This window comes from Anopheles merus, chromosome X, assembly GCF_017562075.2.
Source record: "Anopheles merus strain MAF chromosome X, AmerM5.1, whole genome shotgun sequence".
Classification (NCBI taxonomy): Eukaryota; Metazoa; Arthropoda; class Insecta; order Diptera; family Culicidae; genus Anopheles; species Anopheles merus.
This window is the reverse complement of record NC_054081.1, coordinates 12,553,188-12,568,983: the sequence shown is the minus strand read 5'-3', so window position 1 is coordinate 12,568,983 and position 15,796 is coordinate 12,553,188. Positions and strand designations below refer to the sequence as shown.

Sequence of the window (15,796 nt, the reverse complement as noted above, 5' to 3'; positions counted from 1 at the left end):
GAACTTCAGCCAAGACAACATTGCGATGTTCAGCTATGAACAACCAAATAGGAGACGATGACGAAAGTGGCGACGAAGAAGATCAAGAGGATAGTTTTTGACCACTGAAAAAGGAGCAAGTATCAATCTGTAAAAGGACCAAGCATCTGAAGATCAGTAGTAGAAAAACGATTCCAATTTCATGAAACAGATTCTCGAAGCATTGTCGGCAGTGGATCAAGAGCAAGAGAACGTATGACAATGGTGCAAAGCGGACAACCCGACAACAACAGGAACAGCAGCAAAGAGCAGCAGCAACCTAATCGGAACAAGCTAATCACCTCAGAATTGCCAATGAAGAAGATGGCCTTCAAAAAATTTCAGGATGTAAAGAAAACTTCAAAGCTTTTTAACCTAACCGTAACCTCCGCAGCAAAGCGACGGAATAGGGTACGGGTTAGTGTTGGGTTGCATGAATCTTTCGTGATGAGTGATTCGAATCGCAAGTCGAATCTTCAAAGATTCCCGAATCTTAAAAAAAATCATGAATCTTCAAATATTCATGAATATTCAAATATTCATGAATTTTCAAAGATTCATGAATCTCTAAATATTCATGAATCTTTAAAGATTCTTGAATCTAAAAGATTCATAAATCCATTTAAAATCATATATCTCCAGAGATTTATCCATCTTTATGAAATCTGTATCCTTGAGATTCATTAATCTTTGGAGATATAGGAATTATTTTTGAGATTCATAAACCATTGGAGATTCATGATTTTTTTTTTAATTCACAAGGGACAAGGACAAGGACAAGGGCAGCCAATCTGCAAACAAAATCGGACCGAGAACATTGGCCAGAGTAAATGTAATGTTTTGCGGGAGAAAAAGTATAGCTTCCCCTGAGAGTTCTCGAAACGGAATCAACCATCCTACTACAGCGACGAATGCTACCATTAGCTGACGAGCGCACGCGACACAAACACCTCTTGGCACCTCAGAAAGTTCAAACCAAAGCCAAAGTCAACGGTTGAATTTGCATATCGCGTGCAGTCGCTAACGCACGACACGCTGGCGCGTAATATTGGTCCAGTGGAGCCTCTCTACCAAGAGCTCACACCGCTCAGAACCACTGTACAATGCGATTATCGTGGACGTGTACCGGGCAGCTCCTGGTGCTGCTGCTCTCGGTGCTTCGTGTTACAGCAGCAGCAGCCAATCTCGCAAACAACAAAACGCTAGCGAAACTCACCGGACAGTTGCAGTCCGCATCATTCACCCACAACGAGCTGCTGATACGTGCGACAGCCGACATCCTACTGCAGCACTACACCACCTTCACCAGCAAGCAGCTGTACGTGCGCTGGGAGGATGGCGCTTCAGGCCCGATAGTCGACGAGATCCTGCGACGCACCGCCACCCATCTGTCCGTGCTGGTCGAGCGGAATCCACCGGCGACGCCGGCCGGCGGGCTCGACCAGTCCCACCACCAGCAGCTGCGCCTGCTCAACCTGCTGCTCGTGACGGACTGCGCCGAGTTCGAACACGTTGTCGCCGACCTTACCGACGAGCTGTACGACTATTCCGGCCTCTACACGGTGCTGCTGGTCGGTGCGTCCAGCAAGCGCCAGCACCTGGAAACGGCCGGCATCATCCTGCGCACCCTCTGGGCACTGTACATCGTGAACGTGGTGGTGCTGATAGGGGACGGGCGACAGCAGCAGGCGGACGGTGACGACGATGACGACGATGACGTGCGGCTCTACACGTACTTCCCGTACGGCGAGGATTACTGCGAGCGTGCCCTGCCCGTGGTGTGGAACGTGTACGAACGGGGCGTCGGCTTTGTGCATCGCGAGCACAGCCCGTTCCCCCCGAAGCTGGACAACTTTTACCACTGCCCGCTGGCGGTGGTCACCTTTCCCGTGTATCCCTTCATCATACCGAGCGCGATGATGGCGAACCTATGGCCGGGTCATGCCGAGCGCACCGAGCAGGAGGAGGAGGAGGAGCTGAAAGGCATCGAGGCGATGGTGCTGCGGACGCTGCGCCAGCGGCTCAACTTTCGGCTGCAGCTGATGAACGTCGATCCGCCCGACTGGGGTACGGCGGGGCCGCGCGATCAAGCCACCGGAGCCTCCGCTTACGTAAGTAATACCCGAAGCCCGAGAACCCGAGAACGAACCTCTGTGCAAACTCCTAACCTAACAAACAGATTCGACATCTTCGCGCGAACCTAACGATCGGCTACTGGGCGACGACCCTGCACCGCAACCGGTACATGGCGAGCAGCTTCGCCTACTACACCTCCCAGCTGGTGCTGGCCGTGCCGCCCGGCGCACCGTACACCTCGCTGGAGCTGCTCCGCTGCCCGCTGGCCAAACCGATCTGGACGTTTCTGCTCTGCTCGCTCGCGGCCGGGCTGGTCGTGATCGGGTGGCTCCGGTGGGCCGGCTCGCCCACCGCCCGGCACTTCGTGCTCGGGCACAACGCGCCCAGCCGCGCCTGGCCGGCCATGATCGCCGTGCTGCTCGGTGCCGGCCTGTCCCGTGCGCCCCGGGGCAGCTTCGCCCGCGCCCTGCTGCTCTGCTGGCTCGCCGGCACGCTGGTGCTGCGCAGCGCCTACACCGGCTCGATGATACGGTTTCTCCAGTCCGACCGCAATCACACCGTGCCGGCCAACCTGCCCGCCCTGCTGGACGCCGGCTACCAGCTGTACATGTACCGGAACTACAGCTTCGTCTTCGACGCCTACCCGCACATCGGGCGGCGCGTCCAGCTCGTCACGGCGCACCAGTTCCGCACGGTGATTGTCCGCCGGCTGCAACGGCCTGGCGCGCGGCTCTGCGTACTGCTGCCGCTCGAAACGGTCACCTTTCTGAACCGGAATCTGACGCGCACCGGCCAGCTGCTGCGCATTGCGCGCGAGCGCGTAACCGTCGCCAAGCTGGCGATCTACACGCAGCGGACGTCCGCGCTGCTCGGTCCGCTGAACAAGCTGCTGGAGCGGTTCGTCGCCTCCGGGCTGCTGCACCGGTGGGCCGCCCAGTACCACCAGCTGCGGTTCCTGGCCAACCCGTACCAGTACCGGGGCCGGCAGCAGCTCGTGCTCGCCGACATGGACGGCCCGTTCGACATACTGCTGGTCGGGCTGGGCCTAGGCGCCGGCACCTTTCTCATCGAGCTCGTCGTTGGGCGTTGGGGAAGGAAAAACGCAAGTAACGCCCAAGCGGCAAGCAATAGCAGAACAAAAAACGGACGGCCGTGTGTCTCTCGTCATGTGCCACGCGATCAATAATGACGAATGACGCAAGCACAGCCAATCAAAGGGCAGGTGAAGACTATTATTACTACACAGTGGACGAGCATTAGACCGATAAGAATCTCGTTTCATTGGACAACGAGGCACACCCAACCCGCCCCGGGTCATTAGTATGCTCATCCTCCGCCCAAGGGCAATGAAAGTGCAAGCGACAATACAGGGTTTACCAAGTCACTTTGCGATGTGAGCTGACGGCTCCATCTAACATATATTATTTATTATTTCGGGCCAAATGAAGTAGCGCGTCAGAATAGAAAAAAAAACGTCTCAAGTGAGATGAGTTGAGCAGCTCACATCGCAAAGTGACTACGTTAACCCTGTAAAGCTGCGCCACATTGTGCATAGTAATTTAGGGACATTTGTGTTTGAGGAATGAGCAACCACTGCCACGAACACGGAGACGCAACGGATTGCAGCGATTGTGATTGTGCGTTTGAAAGAAAAACTTAATGGAGGCAATCAAAAATTACATTTCAGAACCAATCGATATTGCAGCCGTCAACGAGAGCACTAGCAGATGGCTTGCGGTTCAGTAAATAATTAATAATACCGAACTATTCTTACAACTTACAAGCTAATCATTTAAACAAATATCATACGGACACCAGCAAAAAAAACCAACAGGAAATAAGACTACAAATACAGAACATTCCAATTGCACTAATTAAATAAAACAGAAAGACAGGCGAATCAGAATCAGATTGAGCTTTTCACATAGCGACATACGCAGCAGAACACATTTTGCTAGGAAATTAAATAAAATATTTAAAGCCTTCGCGACTCTTCTTTTTGACCTGTAACGACTTAAATGGTCATAAAAGGGTTCGAGTATTTTTTTAATGCCACAAACAGCCGCACAGTCAGTCCTTGCTACAATCGATACGTCACTTCAACCCAAGACGAGCATTTTAAGTTAAGTAAAATGCAAATAAATTAAGTTATGATAAGTAAAACAATAAAATAAGTTAGCCCTAGATTTGCTCTTACTACTGGATGAAGCAACACATCAGAGCTGCAAAGCTTTTTAATGATGCAGTAATTTCTACATCATCTATTAATGACCACATTTTTTAAGTATGAAAGCACAAAATGGAGCCTGAAATTGGCCAAGCTGAAGCTGTCCCGGCAAGGAGAAGAGAATGGTCTGAAATATACGGAGAGGCGTGTCATATAATCGGCATGGCTGTGGGAAACGACCAGTTGGTCTACATTTGCCGGAAAACTACCGCGAAGGGCATGTAGGACAGTCTCCTAGGTATCCATGAAGTAGAATCAATTAATACGATGGTAATGCAAACGATTTGCTTCTTAAAGCTGCTCGCAAATCTCCCGGAAAAATTAAAGCATTAGACGGAGATACACTACCGTTTGGAAGTGACATATGAGGGGTTTAAAAGCTCTGGAATTCATGACCGTTATGCTCTAGAGTCTTCCCCCATATCCTACGGAACACTCAGCAACGTCACCGAATATTACATCGAAGAATTAAAGCACGGGAATTTTGTAAAGAACAAACTGCACGACGAATATGGCGTTCTAGGTAAGTATGTTACAGTTTTCTAGGTGGCCTGAAACTCAATTACCATTTCGCAAACTGTCCAACTGCGAAAAATATGGCTGAGTGGAAAGTATTCAAAAAAGGTTCAAAGAATGTCGCGATGGAAAAAGAAACTGGGAACTATTATGGTAAATAGTAGAAGAGCTTTGACAAACGAGTAAACCCAGAAATTAGAATGAACAACAACCATCAGGTGAAGAAATAACGAGACTATTTAGCAATTATGACAAGAAGTATACTTAAAAGTGAAACTATCCCGCAGGCAGAGACACGCGATTTGGAGCAGTTATTGAATTAAGTTCAAACAGATTAAGTAAGCTGTCTTTACCCGTTTAAACAAGAATGACTAGTTAATGCACAGAAAAACAATAATGAAGAAATGTGGCGTTTACCATTCTTGGTAAGAAGAGGGACGTTTTGGTGGAGACGGTTCCAACTGATGGCTGAAATCGAAAAGATTTTTTGATGAAATGAATACACGAGACGTGTCTAAAACCAACTTGGCAAAGCAAGTCTGATAGAGGTGTGCTAGAACGTTACACGAACGTTACCGACGATGGTGATCGAGTGAAGGTAATGTTTGAACACATTATGATCGTTGCGTTCCTGACTGGAAATTTGAATTTGAATTTCAAGTCTTATTCGATAGAGAAGGTTACTCAAAAAAATTATGCGGGGACCAGAAGCGATTCCGGTATGGAAATGATACGGAAAATCTATATAGGAGGAAGCTGCACGAGCGCAAAATGGATGAAAGCAGTACGGAATAGATGACGAATTCTGAAGGATTATGCACAGTTCTTGCTGCAATTGCTCTGCACACGTGGAGGGTTGATTAGTGTTTTACTTATCGACTACATTGAAACACAAAATCGAAAACTGGAATTTATAGGAGGCAAATAAGAACAGGTGTAAATGGAAATGTAACACAGGCGTGCATTGTCAATTTAGTTGAACTGTGTAAACGAAGTAGTCTTTAATGGATTTAGGAACGATCGATTCATTACAAGTTAGTCGCAAATCATCTGTTGAAGAGAACGGTCGTATAAAAAACTAGTTAAATAAAACTTCTAGGATGTTTCAAAGAACTGAGTTCCTTTAAACTGGAAACGCGAATATGCCTAGCGTGTGCGATCTTCAATAAGCATTGACGCTCGCCCGATAGCAATGCGGAAAAGGACGAATTGACGAAGAATTATGTACAGATAATGAACAGTTCATGCTACAGATGCCCGAGTCTTCAGTGTTCCCGGAACAGCAAACATAGCAGGAAGACTATGGCACCGTAAATTACGGTTGACGAAACTGGTGATCTACGTCGACGACCTTCTCGTTGTTGGAAGAAATATTCAAAAGATCGAGTAGCTGAAGCGACGACTTTCTGATGAATTGGAAATGGCCGACTGTGGACAAACGAAGTTTTTCATGGGAATGTGAGTAGAGTATAACTGAAGCTGTAACAGGAGACAGGGACAAACATTTAGAAAAAAATGTATATCTGAATGTAATCCAAGGAAGACTCCGATGGAGAAAGGACTTGAATGCAGTCGAGAAGGAAACCATACTTTACCGCCGTATCGAGAGTCGCAAACAAACATTGGGCGATTCATTGGGCAGGCCGAGCGAGGATTCTTCAGACTTGAAGAATATATGTCGGTGCTGACTGGGCGTCTAATGCAGAAGAATGCTGAATCTAAAACAATAAAGCACTTGAATATAGAACATCATTTTACCAAAGATCATAATATGATGGTAATGTCAAGGTGCAACCGATTAATACTGCTGAACAGCAAGCTAACTTATCAACGAAAGCTTTGTTGAGAAAGCAACATGTGTGCAATGAAGTAGATAATGTATGCACATCATAGCAGTCTTTAGAAAATGTTCTCAAGTTGGTTATTTAGTTTCTGATCTTTTTCACTGTGTAATAACTCTGCTCAACAAGCTCTAGATGTTTCGAATATCATAGGAAAAAGATCGGCAACAGCATTTGAGGGGGGTTGTAGTATATCTGGGAATTATGTATAGCGTAACCGATCTTAGATGTCTTTAACAGCTTAATGTAAAAGTTAGATGTAATAAAACCACCAGCAAGAACGGACCTCTTTAGCGAGCTTTCGTCCGAAATATAAGAAATCATTCAAAACGAAACATATAATAACTGTAGTATCAATAAGACACAACAGTTTGTAATGTTTGCGACGCTTAAAAGAACATATCGCACTAAAACACAGGAACGTTTAGTTATAGGTCCCCTAGTTTTTATGTGATATATGTAGGCCACAGAGGCCAGATACTTTATCAAGAAATAAATAAATGTCTCAATTTTCTTCCAGCTAACCAGGCACAAACACTAGGCGAACTATTGAGCACTAGGCAAACCGTACCGCATCTGACGTTTGATCGATCGAAGTCGACAATTTTTAATTGAGATGGACAGTGTGCAAAAATCGAGCTGACTTAGTTATAACTAATGAGGACATTATAAAAAATGCTGTCCTGCAAAAAAAAGGATATGTATATTCTAAGCATGAGTGGCGCTAATCGTATTCCGCAAAGTATCAAGCGGAACTCGAAAAGGCGCTCGATTTTTATGATATTTTTTCGCACACAAACAGTGGCAATGCAACTACACAAAACCTTCGCTAACTTGGCGACCCCTTCAATGAAGAACGATGGCACTGTTAAAATGTATTTCTAAATCGCCAAAATACCCCTTCAATACACCCACAATGAGCGAATAATACGAATGAAGTTCCCAGAGGACCGAAAACCAGGAATAAATCCCAGTCACGAAAGGAACACTCGATCGAGTTGGTCGCCGTGTGCAAGACTACTAATTCCCCTGAGCATGTGGAGTACTTCACGGTCAATGGTGTTGCACACACTAGTGGTGTGCACCAACGGAAGTGCACCAACCAGCTCCGAACCAATGGGTTTTCCGGAGATAGGTTGCAAACGATAGGGTAAAAATTAACCGAATCTATCTTCGCACCAGTGTGGAAGACAACACCCAGATGTGCAATGATCAAACTTACAGCTTCGTTCTTGCTTTCAGTATTGAAGGTACGTCATGCATTTTGTGGAATTCGTTGGATACGACTCACTTATCAAATGTCGTCCCGATTGGATCACCCGTTCTCGAGATATGCAAATCTGCAACTCAACTAGGTGCAATACTCATCAAACTGTTTGATTAATTCCTTTGGAATTCATTTGCTCAGCTGAACGACCTACTTTAATGTCCGGCCCCCGCCTCAAATGAAAGCCCGTAAGGTCGTGGACAGTGTACCTATGTTCCCCAAACTATGGGCAGAAACTTCCGGTCCAGATATTGCACAGGGTTTCACTACTTTCAGTGGTTGTACCTAAACTTCAAGGATCTTCCGCAGTTTCCAATGGGATTTTCTCGTTTGACTGTTGATTGGAAATGCATTCTTAATTACAGAGTTGGGGCGGGAGTCAATTTCCAATGTCAACAGTATTTGTTACTACTTGCGAGATGTTTTTTTACAATATCTGTTAAATGTTGTACTAGCATTACCGTAAATGCTTGGTTCTTTCGCGTTTTTTTCGCCAGCTTACAAAGAACTGTAAGTCCTTGCTGGTGGCAAGAGTCGCATATCTCGAGAACGGGCGATCCAATCGGGACGACATTTGATAAGTTCGTCGTAACCAACGAATTCAACAAAATGCATAGCGTACCTTCAATACTGAAAGCGAGAAGGAAGATGTAAGATTGGTCATTCTACATCTGGATGTTGTCTTCCACACTGGTGAGAAGATAGATTCGGTTAGTTTTTACCCTATCGGTTGCAACCTATCTCCGGGAACTGTTGGAACGGTGCCTTGAAACCGTTTCCCCCTCCCATCACTAACTACATAGCAACGCAAACAAGTACCTTCCATCATATAACCGATGAATTATGCATGAGCTGATGCACCGGGGTCCGACACGATAAGCGCGTTGTTTCAATATTTATCAACTACATAATTAAAGCCGCTCGGGGAGAACCCAATAGTGCAATCCAATGTGTGACAAAGTGAGTGTGAGAGCGAAGCCGGACAGTGGAAAGGATTCAAGTTCACTGCTTCACCGTGACCATGTGCACCGAGCACTTGCGTTTCATCATGCTGCTTCAGCTGCTGCTGCTAGTGACGCTGCAACAACACACGGCCGGCAGTACCATCGCCGTCGAACAGCCCAATCACATCGACCGCTGGGTTTCCTGTATCGGTGAGATAGTGCTGGCCAATGCCGACACCTTCCAGCACGAGCTAAACATCTTCACGCTGGGTGGAGGGGGGACGGAAGAAGAGAGCCTACATTTCGGGCACGATCTGCTGGATCGACTCTTGGCACGGTTGGTGTACCAAAACGCCGGCAAACACCCGTTCACCTTCAACCTCGCGCCGTACGATCGCACGGTCAGCTACAACCAGCGCAACCTGGTCCTGATCCTGCTGCACGATCTGCTCCAGCTCGAGCAGCACCTGCTGCCCCAGCTGGCGGTGAAGAACGTGGAACAGCGCGGCTACTTCCTGCTGCTGCTGGTGCCTTCGAACGCCACAACGACGACCACCGCGGAGAAGCACGTGGCCGCCACGTTTCGGCTGCTCTGGAGCGTCCGCCTGCACAACGTGGTGCTGGCGCTGGAGCGACGAAGGCCGACCACCCGGATAGACCTGCTCGGGTACGACCCGTACGGCCCGGGGTGCTGCGGCTGCAGCCGGCCCCGCCTGCTCGCCCACTGCGACGCGCCATCCCCCACCGACGCGCCCCTGTACGATCGGTTCGAGCGCAACCTGCACGGCTGCCAGCTGCGCATCGCGTCGTTCGAGCGGGCCCCCTTCCTGGAGTTCGTGCACCCGCCGGGACGGAACGGCACCTTCACCCCGAAGCTGGCCGGCATCGAGGGCAATCTGGTGGAGCTGCTGGCCGCGCACCTCAACTTTCGCGTCGCGATCGTGCAGCCGGCGGACGGGCGGACCTGGGGCCGCATCTACCCGAACGGCACGGCGACCGGGGCGCTCGGGCTGCTGCTGGACGACACCGTCCACATGACGGTCGGCGGCTACTTCCCCTACCCGGCCCTGCTCGCCGCCACCACGCAGACGCTCCACTACTACACGGCCGAGCTGGTGCTGGCCGTGCCGGAGGAGCTCGCGACGCTCAGCCCGCTCGAGCAGCTGCTGAAACCGTTCCAGCCCGCCATCTGGACGGTGGTGGCGGTCGAGCTGGCGCTCGGGGCGCTTGGGGCGCTGCACCGCCGCCGCCGCCGCCACCGCCTCCTGCACTTCTGGCGCACCGTCATCGGCGAGTCGCTGCCGGCGCGCACCGTCCCCCGCCGCACCGTGGCCCGGCTCGCCCTGCTGCTCTGGATCGTGCATGCCGCGCTGCTGCGCGAATCGTACAAGGGCTCGCTGGTGGGCTTCCTGACCGAGCCGAACCCGCTCGCCGACATCCACAGCCTGGAGGCGCTGGTGCGGGCCGGCTACCGGTTCGCGATGACCGAAACGGTCTACCACACCGTGTTCAACAGCCGGTCGAGCGCGAACCGCCGGCCGCTCGCCCCGCACCAGGTGCTGCTGATCCAGTCGGCCGACCGGCAGGCGCTGCTCGAGCGCACCATCCGCAGCCGGGACCGGCTCGCCTTCACCTACACCCGGGAGGAGATCGTGAAGTTTAACTCGCGCAACCGCACGAACATCAACTACCGCACGTCGGACGAGACGCTGCTGACGTTCCACTTCGCGATGTACTTCAAGCGGTCGAGCCCGATCGCGGCCGCCTGCGACTGGTACATACGGCGCGTCGTCGCGACCGGCTTCGTCGCCCACTGGCACCACCAGCATCTCGATCTGCGGTTCGAGCGGCCGACGCTGGCGGGCAGCGGCCAGGCGGAGGTACTGCAGCTGCACCACCTGCACGGCAGCTACCTGCTGCTGGCCGGCGGGCTGCTGCTCGCCACCGCCACCTTTACCCTGGAGCTGCTGTGGGGTAGGTGGTGCGAGCGAAGGCGACGGCCCAACTACCCCGTCCCGTACCCTTACCTGCACGAGCTGAGGCGGCAGTACCCGGCAGTAGGCCGGCGCAAGCGTGCGCAGCGCATCGCCTCCCTAGCACGTTGCCATTAGACGATTTCCCTATATACATGTGAGCGCTATCCCTCTCTCTCTCTCTCTCTCTCTCTCTCTCTCTCTGGCTTAAATAAAAAACATAGCAAAAAAAAGGACAAAAGCTTCACTCCACCTATGTAAATCACACCCCCCGGGAAAAGCGCTACAAAAAGGGCACGCATCCCAAGCCGACCAACCACTCACTACCCGTCCGCGTACGCTCTACACCGAGAGCATTGTTAACATACCGAAAGAGGACAGGCCAACACAAACGCACGGAAAGATGGAAACGGTCCCACTGTTTACGGCGATGGGCCACCGGGTGGCCAAGCTGCCGCCGGCCCAGCAGAGCGAAATCATCGGCAGCGTGCTGCGGATGATCGACGCGTCCCAGCAGCTGCACGACAGTGCCGCCCTGACGCAGGCCGACTTTCAGCGCCCCGCCCGCCACAACCTGTCCAAGAGCGTGTCCCAGTCGGCGGCGACGCTGCTGAACGGCGGGGCGGCCCCCCTGGTCGCCGCACCGATCGTCTCCTCGCCGTCCTGTCTGCTGTGAGCTGGCTGCCGGAGAGGATGAGTGTGGTGCGATGCGGATTGTAACAAACACATTGAGCTCTTATACTCGTTTTACGTTTTTAGTTGCGTTGTCGGTACTGTGTCTTCTTAACAATAAAGGTCGTTTTTTTGCATTTTTAAAATGCAGGGTTTTTTTTTGTTTGTTTTCAATGAAGTTGTGAAAGAACAAGGTGAGTGTGTACTTCAACCTTCCACAGGTGCTGCGTAATAAAAATGCTTGTAGAGGCCACTGCAGTCTGAACTTTGGGAGAGCATTTGTCTAAAAAGCAGCCAAGGACAGTCTAAAAAGCGGTGCCACTCGAATCAGGATTTTAAATTTCCGAGTTTTTTCCCGATTTTTTTGGAATTTTCCCGGTTCACTATACATCGTGTGCCGGTTATCGATACTTCAATTCCAAATTATTATATCAAAAAGCGTTTTCAAAAATCGATATCTATAAAAGACGGGCATTACGGGAACGATGGACACTTGTCAGAAATACTGGATAAAAGTTATTAGTGAATTATTCAACGATATAATATCCAATCTGATGGTGTGACAACACATTTGAGAACCATTTTTGGCATATCAAACCAGAAATCATTCTATCAAATTTGTGCAAACAAATTTTCAAACGTGCGCTCGTTTGTGGATCTAATTTGACCACTATGGATCTTAAGCTATTTAAATATGCATTCTTTATATTTTCGGAAGTTTTACATGAGCAAACAACTGATAAAAAACGAGAATAAAAGCTTTAAAAATATTGCATTTTTGGTGATTTAGCATTATGGCACTAACGTGTAAAGACTTTACCCCCCCGCCAAAGATATTTCGCATCTGCTATCAATTGTTGGTTCATGTCATCACACAACCTTAAAAAAGGGTAACCGCGTTCCATGGACCAACCAGCCACTGCACAATTGGCATTTTTGAGTTTCATCAAAAAATCAACTTTGTACTAGCGCAATTCCAAAGAATAGGTTTTAATACTTAGGGTTAAACTAAGAAAAATCCCAAATATGAGCTCTTCAACTTTTCTGGCTCTCTAGAATAGACCTCTCAAAGTCGAGACTTGTTAAACGCAGAAAATTATTCACTTTTTTGGAAAACTTTGAACCTTTTAGTTTATATTTAGTCAGCTATATAAATACATTACTCAAGATTTTGAGTTAAGTTAATTTTATGCTAAAATATACGATAATAATTGAAGAAACTTCCTGAAAATTTTCATCATTTTAATTTTTGACTTGATGCCATAATGAAAGTGGCGTAGATTGGCGTTGTCTCGTATATGCCACATAATAGTGTAATATATATACTTTCAAATCTGTGAAGAAATATTTTGCGAAAGTTTGCAAACGCGAATTTTATTTAAGTTTTTTCACATCAACTTTTTCTAAAAACAGACACCTGCGTAACTAGTCAGCTCCATAGGTACCTAGTGTAGCATATTTCGTGTATTCTAAAAAAATATATTCTACTATATATATATTCTATTTAATAATAACTTTACTATTAAACATAATGAAGCAAACCAGAACGAAATACCCTTTGGTCCTACCCCAGATTATAGACGTATGTAAGGAAAATAATTGTAAAATTATAGGCATAACAGGAAAACGCTATGAATGCACCAGCATCTATTGGCGTGCTGCTAATTCTGATTTTTTCGGAACTAAGAACATCAGCTTTTTAGTTTCATTACCCCTTCTGAAGGCAGTACAGGACTTGGAAAAGTATTGAATGAATATTGTGTGATATCAATGCATAGGAAAATGTGTAATTCCTATTTTTTTAACAAAATTTTTAAAATTTTAACCTTCAGGAACAAACATCGTGTGCTGCTTTTCATTACGAATTTCGAAACTGCTTTATTTCAATGCACCTGCTCTATCTATTAATTTAAATTTAAATATATTTTAAAATGGTTTACACTATTAGAAACAACAAATAAAAGAAAAAAAAAACATACAAAATTAATAAAACTAATCAAAGTTCCCTTAAAACACTATTTTATGTAGCGCCACCTGGTGGTATGGATGCGAACTACATGTAAATGTAAATTACTATCATAATACTTGACTACAAACGATAAAAACTAACAATTTCTGCAAAAACAATTTTATCGCGAAATTCGTTCTAAACTGCCCATTGTGCACTGGAGAAAACATAAAAGTTTGCGAAGAACAGAAATCGTCTGAAACAGCAGCCATGCATTATGCTGTTACTCGCACGGCGCTGATGGTGCACCTCACGGCTAGATACAGGAGATCGGACTGAAGCAGCGCTTATCAGTGGCACATATCAGTGTGGGAACCCAGTCAACCGGGCGGAATGAAGGTAGAGGCGCTAAACCAAAATGCAAAATGCCAATGTACAGACGATTCGTGAACCTTAATTCGACAGGACCGCAACTTCAGGAGAGATTAAAAACAAAAGACAAGGTAGAGTGGCAAGGTAGAACCGAATAGGCACACCATGCCCGAAATGCGCAAGAACCGATATCGGTGAACGTAGGTATTGCACCAGTGCGAATAAGAAGTACATATATTACGTACCAGATGTGAGAAACGGAAAATGTTCTCCATACACATTGGTGCGATGTTGCTGGTCTGTGGTAAGTTGGGAACAATATACAAAACATCCCGTTGATTTTAAAATGCACTTGGCACAATGGTAGACAATGATCGCAAAAAATTGTCATAAATTCCCGATTTTTTGGAGAATTTCCTGGTTTTTCCCGTTTTTTTTTCCCGAAAAATAAAATTCCCGGCTAATTCCCAGTTTTCCCGGTTGAGTGGCCACCCTGCAGATAGAAATGATTGGAAGGCAGAGAAGCGCTGATGAGAGGGCCCTATCTCCAAGGATTAAGCGATGCGCCAAAAATGGACAGCGTGGTGTTTTTGGAAGCGGCAAGTATCCAGGTGGAAAGGACAAAGCGAAGTAGATGTTTTCAAGATGGATTCCCAAACAGCTAAAATGGGTACACTTTCGATCGTTGCTATTGAGACCAAAAACCAAGATACTCGGATAGATTTTGTTGGCAGATTAAGAACGATCCTAAGATGAGTACTTCAACTATTCGTACTCAGGAGAAGCAGGAGATCTGCGTGAAGCTCGCCGTAATCTACAAAACCACAACCGGGAGATGTCGTGTTCGTGTTCAATAAACGCAGCAGGAAGAATACTAAGATTGAACAGGCTGATCGTTGGAATTCTAAATACGAAGGCGATTTCTTGGGTTAGAGTGCGAAGATGCTGCCAACTTTTGAACTGTTTTGCTAAGAAAACTTAGTGACACTGTCTACGATAAATGTTTATAATTCGCTTCTACCAAAAATGGGATATTTCTTTCGATGACACGGTGTTATCAACAATTGTTTCGGATAATGGTAGCCATTTTTGCATCCACACAATTTCACAATTTTTGTAAAGAAAGTGAAACTAATCACTTGAAATCCGCTCCGTATCATCCATAATATAATGGCCAGAGGAAACAGAAAGATGGGAGGACACTTCAAAAATAATTGATAAAATGCAACAAATGAGCGAAGATAGCATGCTCTCTACGGGGTTTCCTTCAAGTTCTCCCGATCCATGAAGAACATTGAGCGGGAAATCCACAGCAAAGTGTAGGATAGGTAGAACAATGAAAACAGTGTTGAACTTGTTCAAACCAGAGGAGCAACAACATCATGCCAACATCATCTTAATTAAAAAAAAAACAATCAAAACAAATTTTTCGAAAGGGAAAAATGACTACCCTTCGTTTCATAATGATAGCCTCAGCTAGTTTTTGTTTAATTAAGGCAATTACAAATTATTGGATAAATTTGAAAAAAATACACGTTTACCAATGCGTTTGAACAAACTGTTGAAAAATTCAACAAAATGATGGAAATATTCTTCAAAAAATTTAGAAAAAAGATAGTTCAAAAGTATGACTTTTTTTTCAAAATTATCCGATAATTTAAAATTGCCTTGAATCAACAAAAACTAGGTGAGGCTATCATTATGAAAAACAGTGTATGAAAAAGTGTACTCAAGTAACAACTGGAGCTGGGCTGCTGGTATTGTTGTCATAGAAGCGGATGATATTGAGGTATGGTAACTCAATCGTCAAGTCATCAACTCAAGTTACATCAACCAACTACAGGAACGAACGTGTGATCAACTAGACGAAACATAACAAAACCAACAGTCCCTCAAATATGTTTGTTGACCTGTTTGTGCTAAAACGGGAAACGGCAGATTT

At 46.9% G+C, this 15,796-nt stretch overlaps 1 protein-coding gene across 1 annotated transcript; it reads left to right on the top strand.

Annotated features, from left to right (window-relative positions):
* Positions 1–1,121: 1,121 nt before the first annotated feature.
* On the top strand, positions 1,122–8,459 carry LOC121589966. Its single transcript, XM_041909267.1, has 3 exons — positions 1,122–2,129; positions 2,198–3,200; positions 8,443–8,459. The coding sequence occupies exons 1-3, from the start codon at positions 1,122–1,124 to the stop codon at positions 8,457–8,459; spliced, it is 2,028 nt and encodes a 675-aa protein (XP_041765201.1).
* Positions 8,460–15,796: the final 7,337 nt, after the last annotated feature.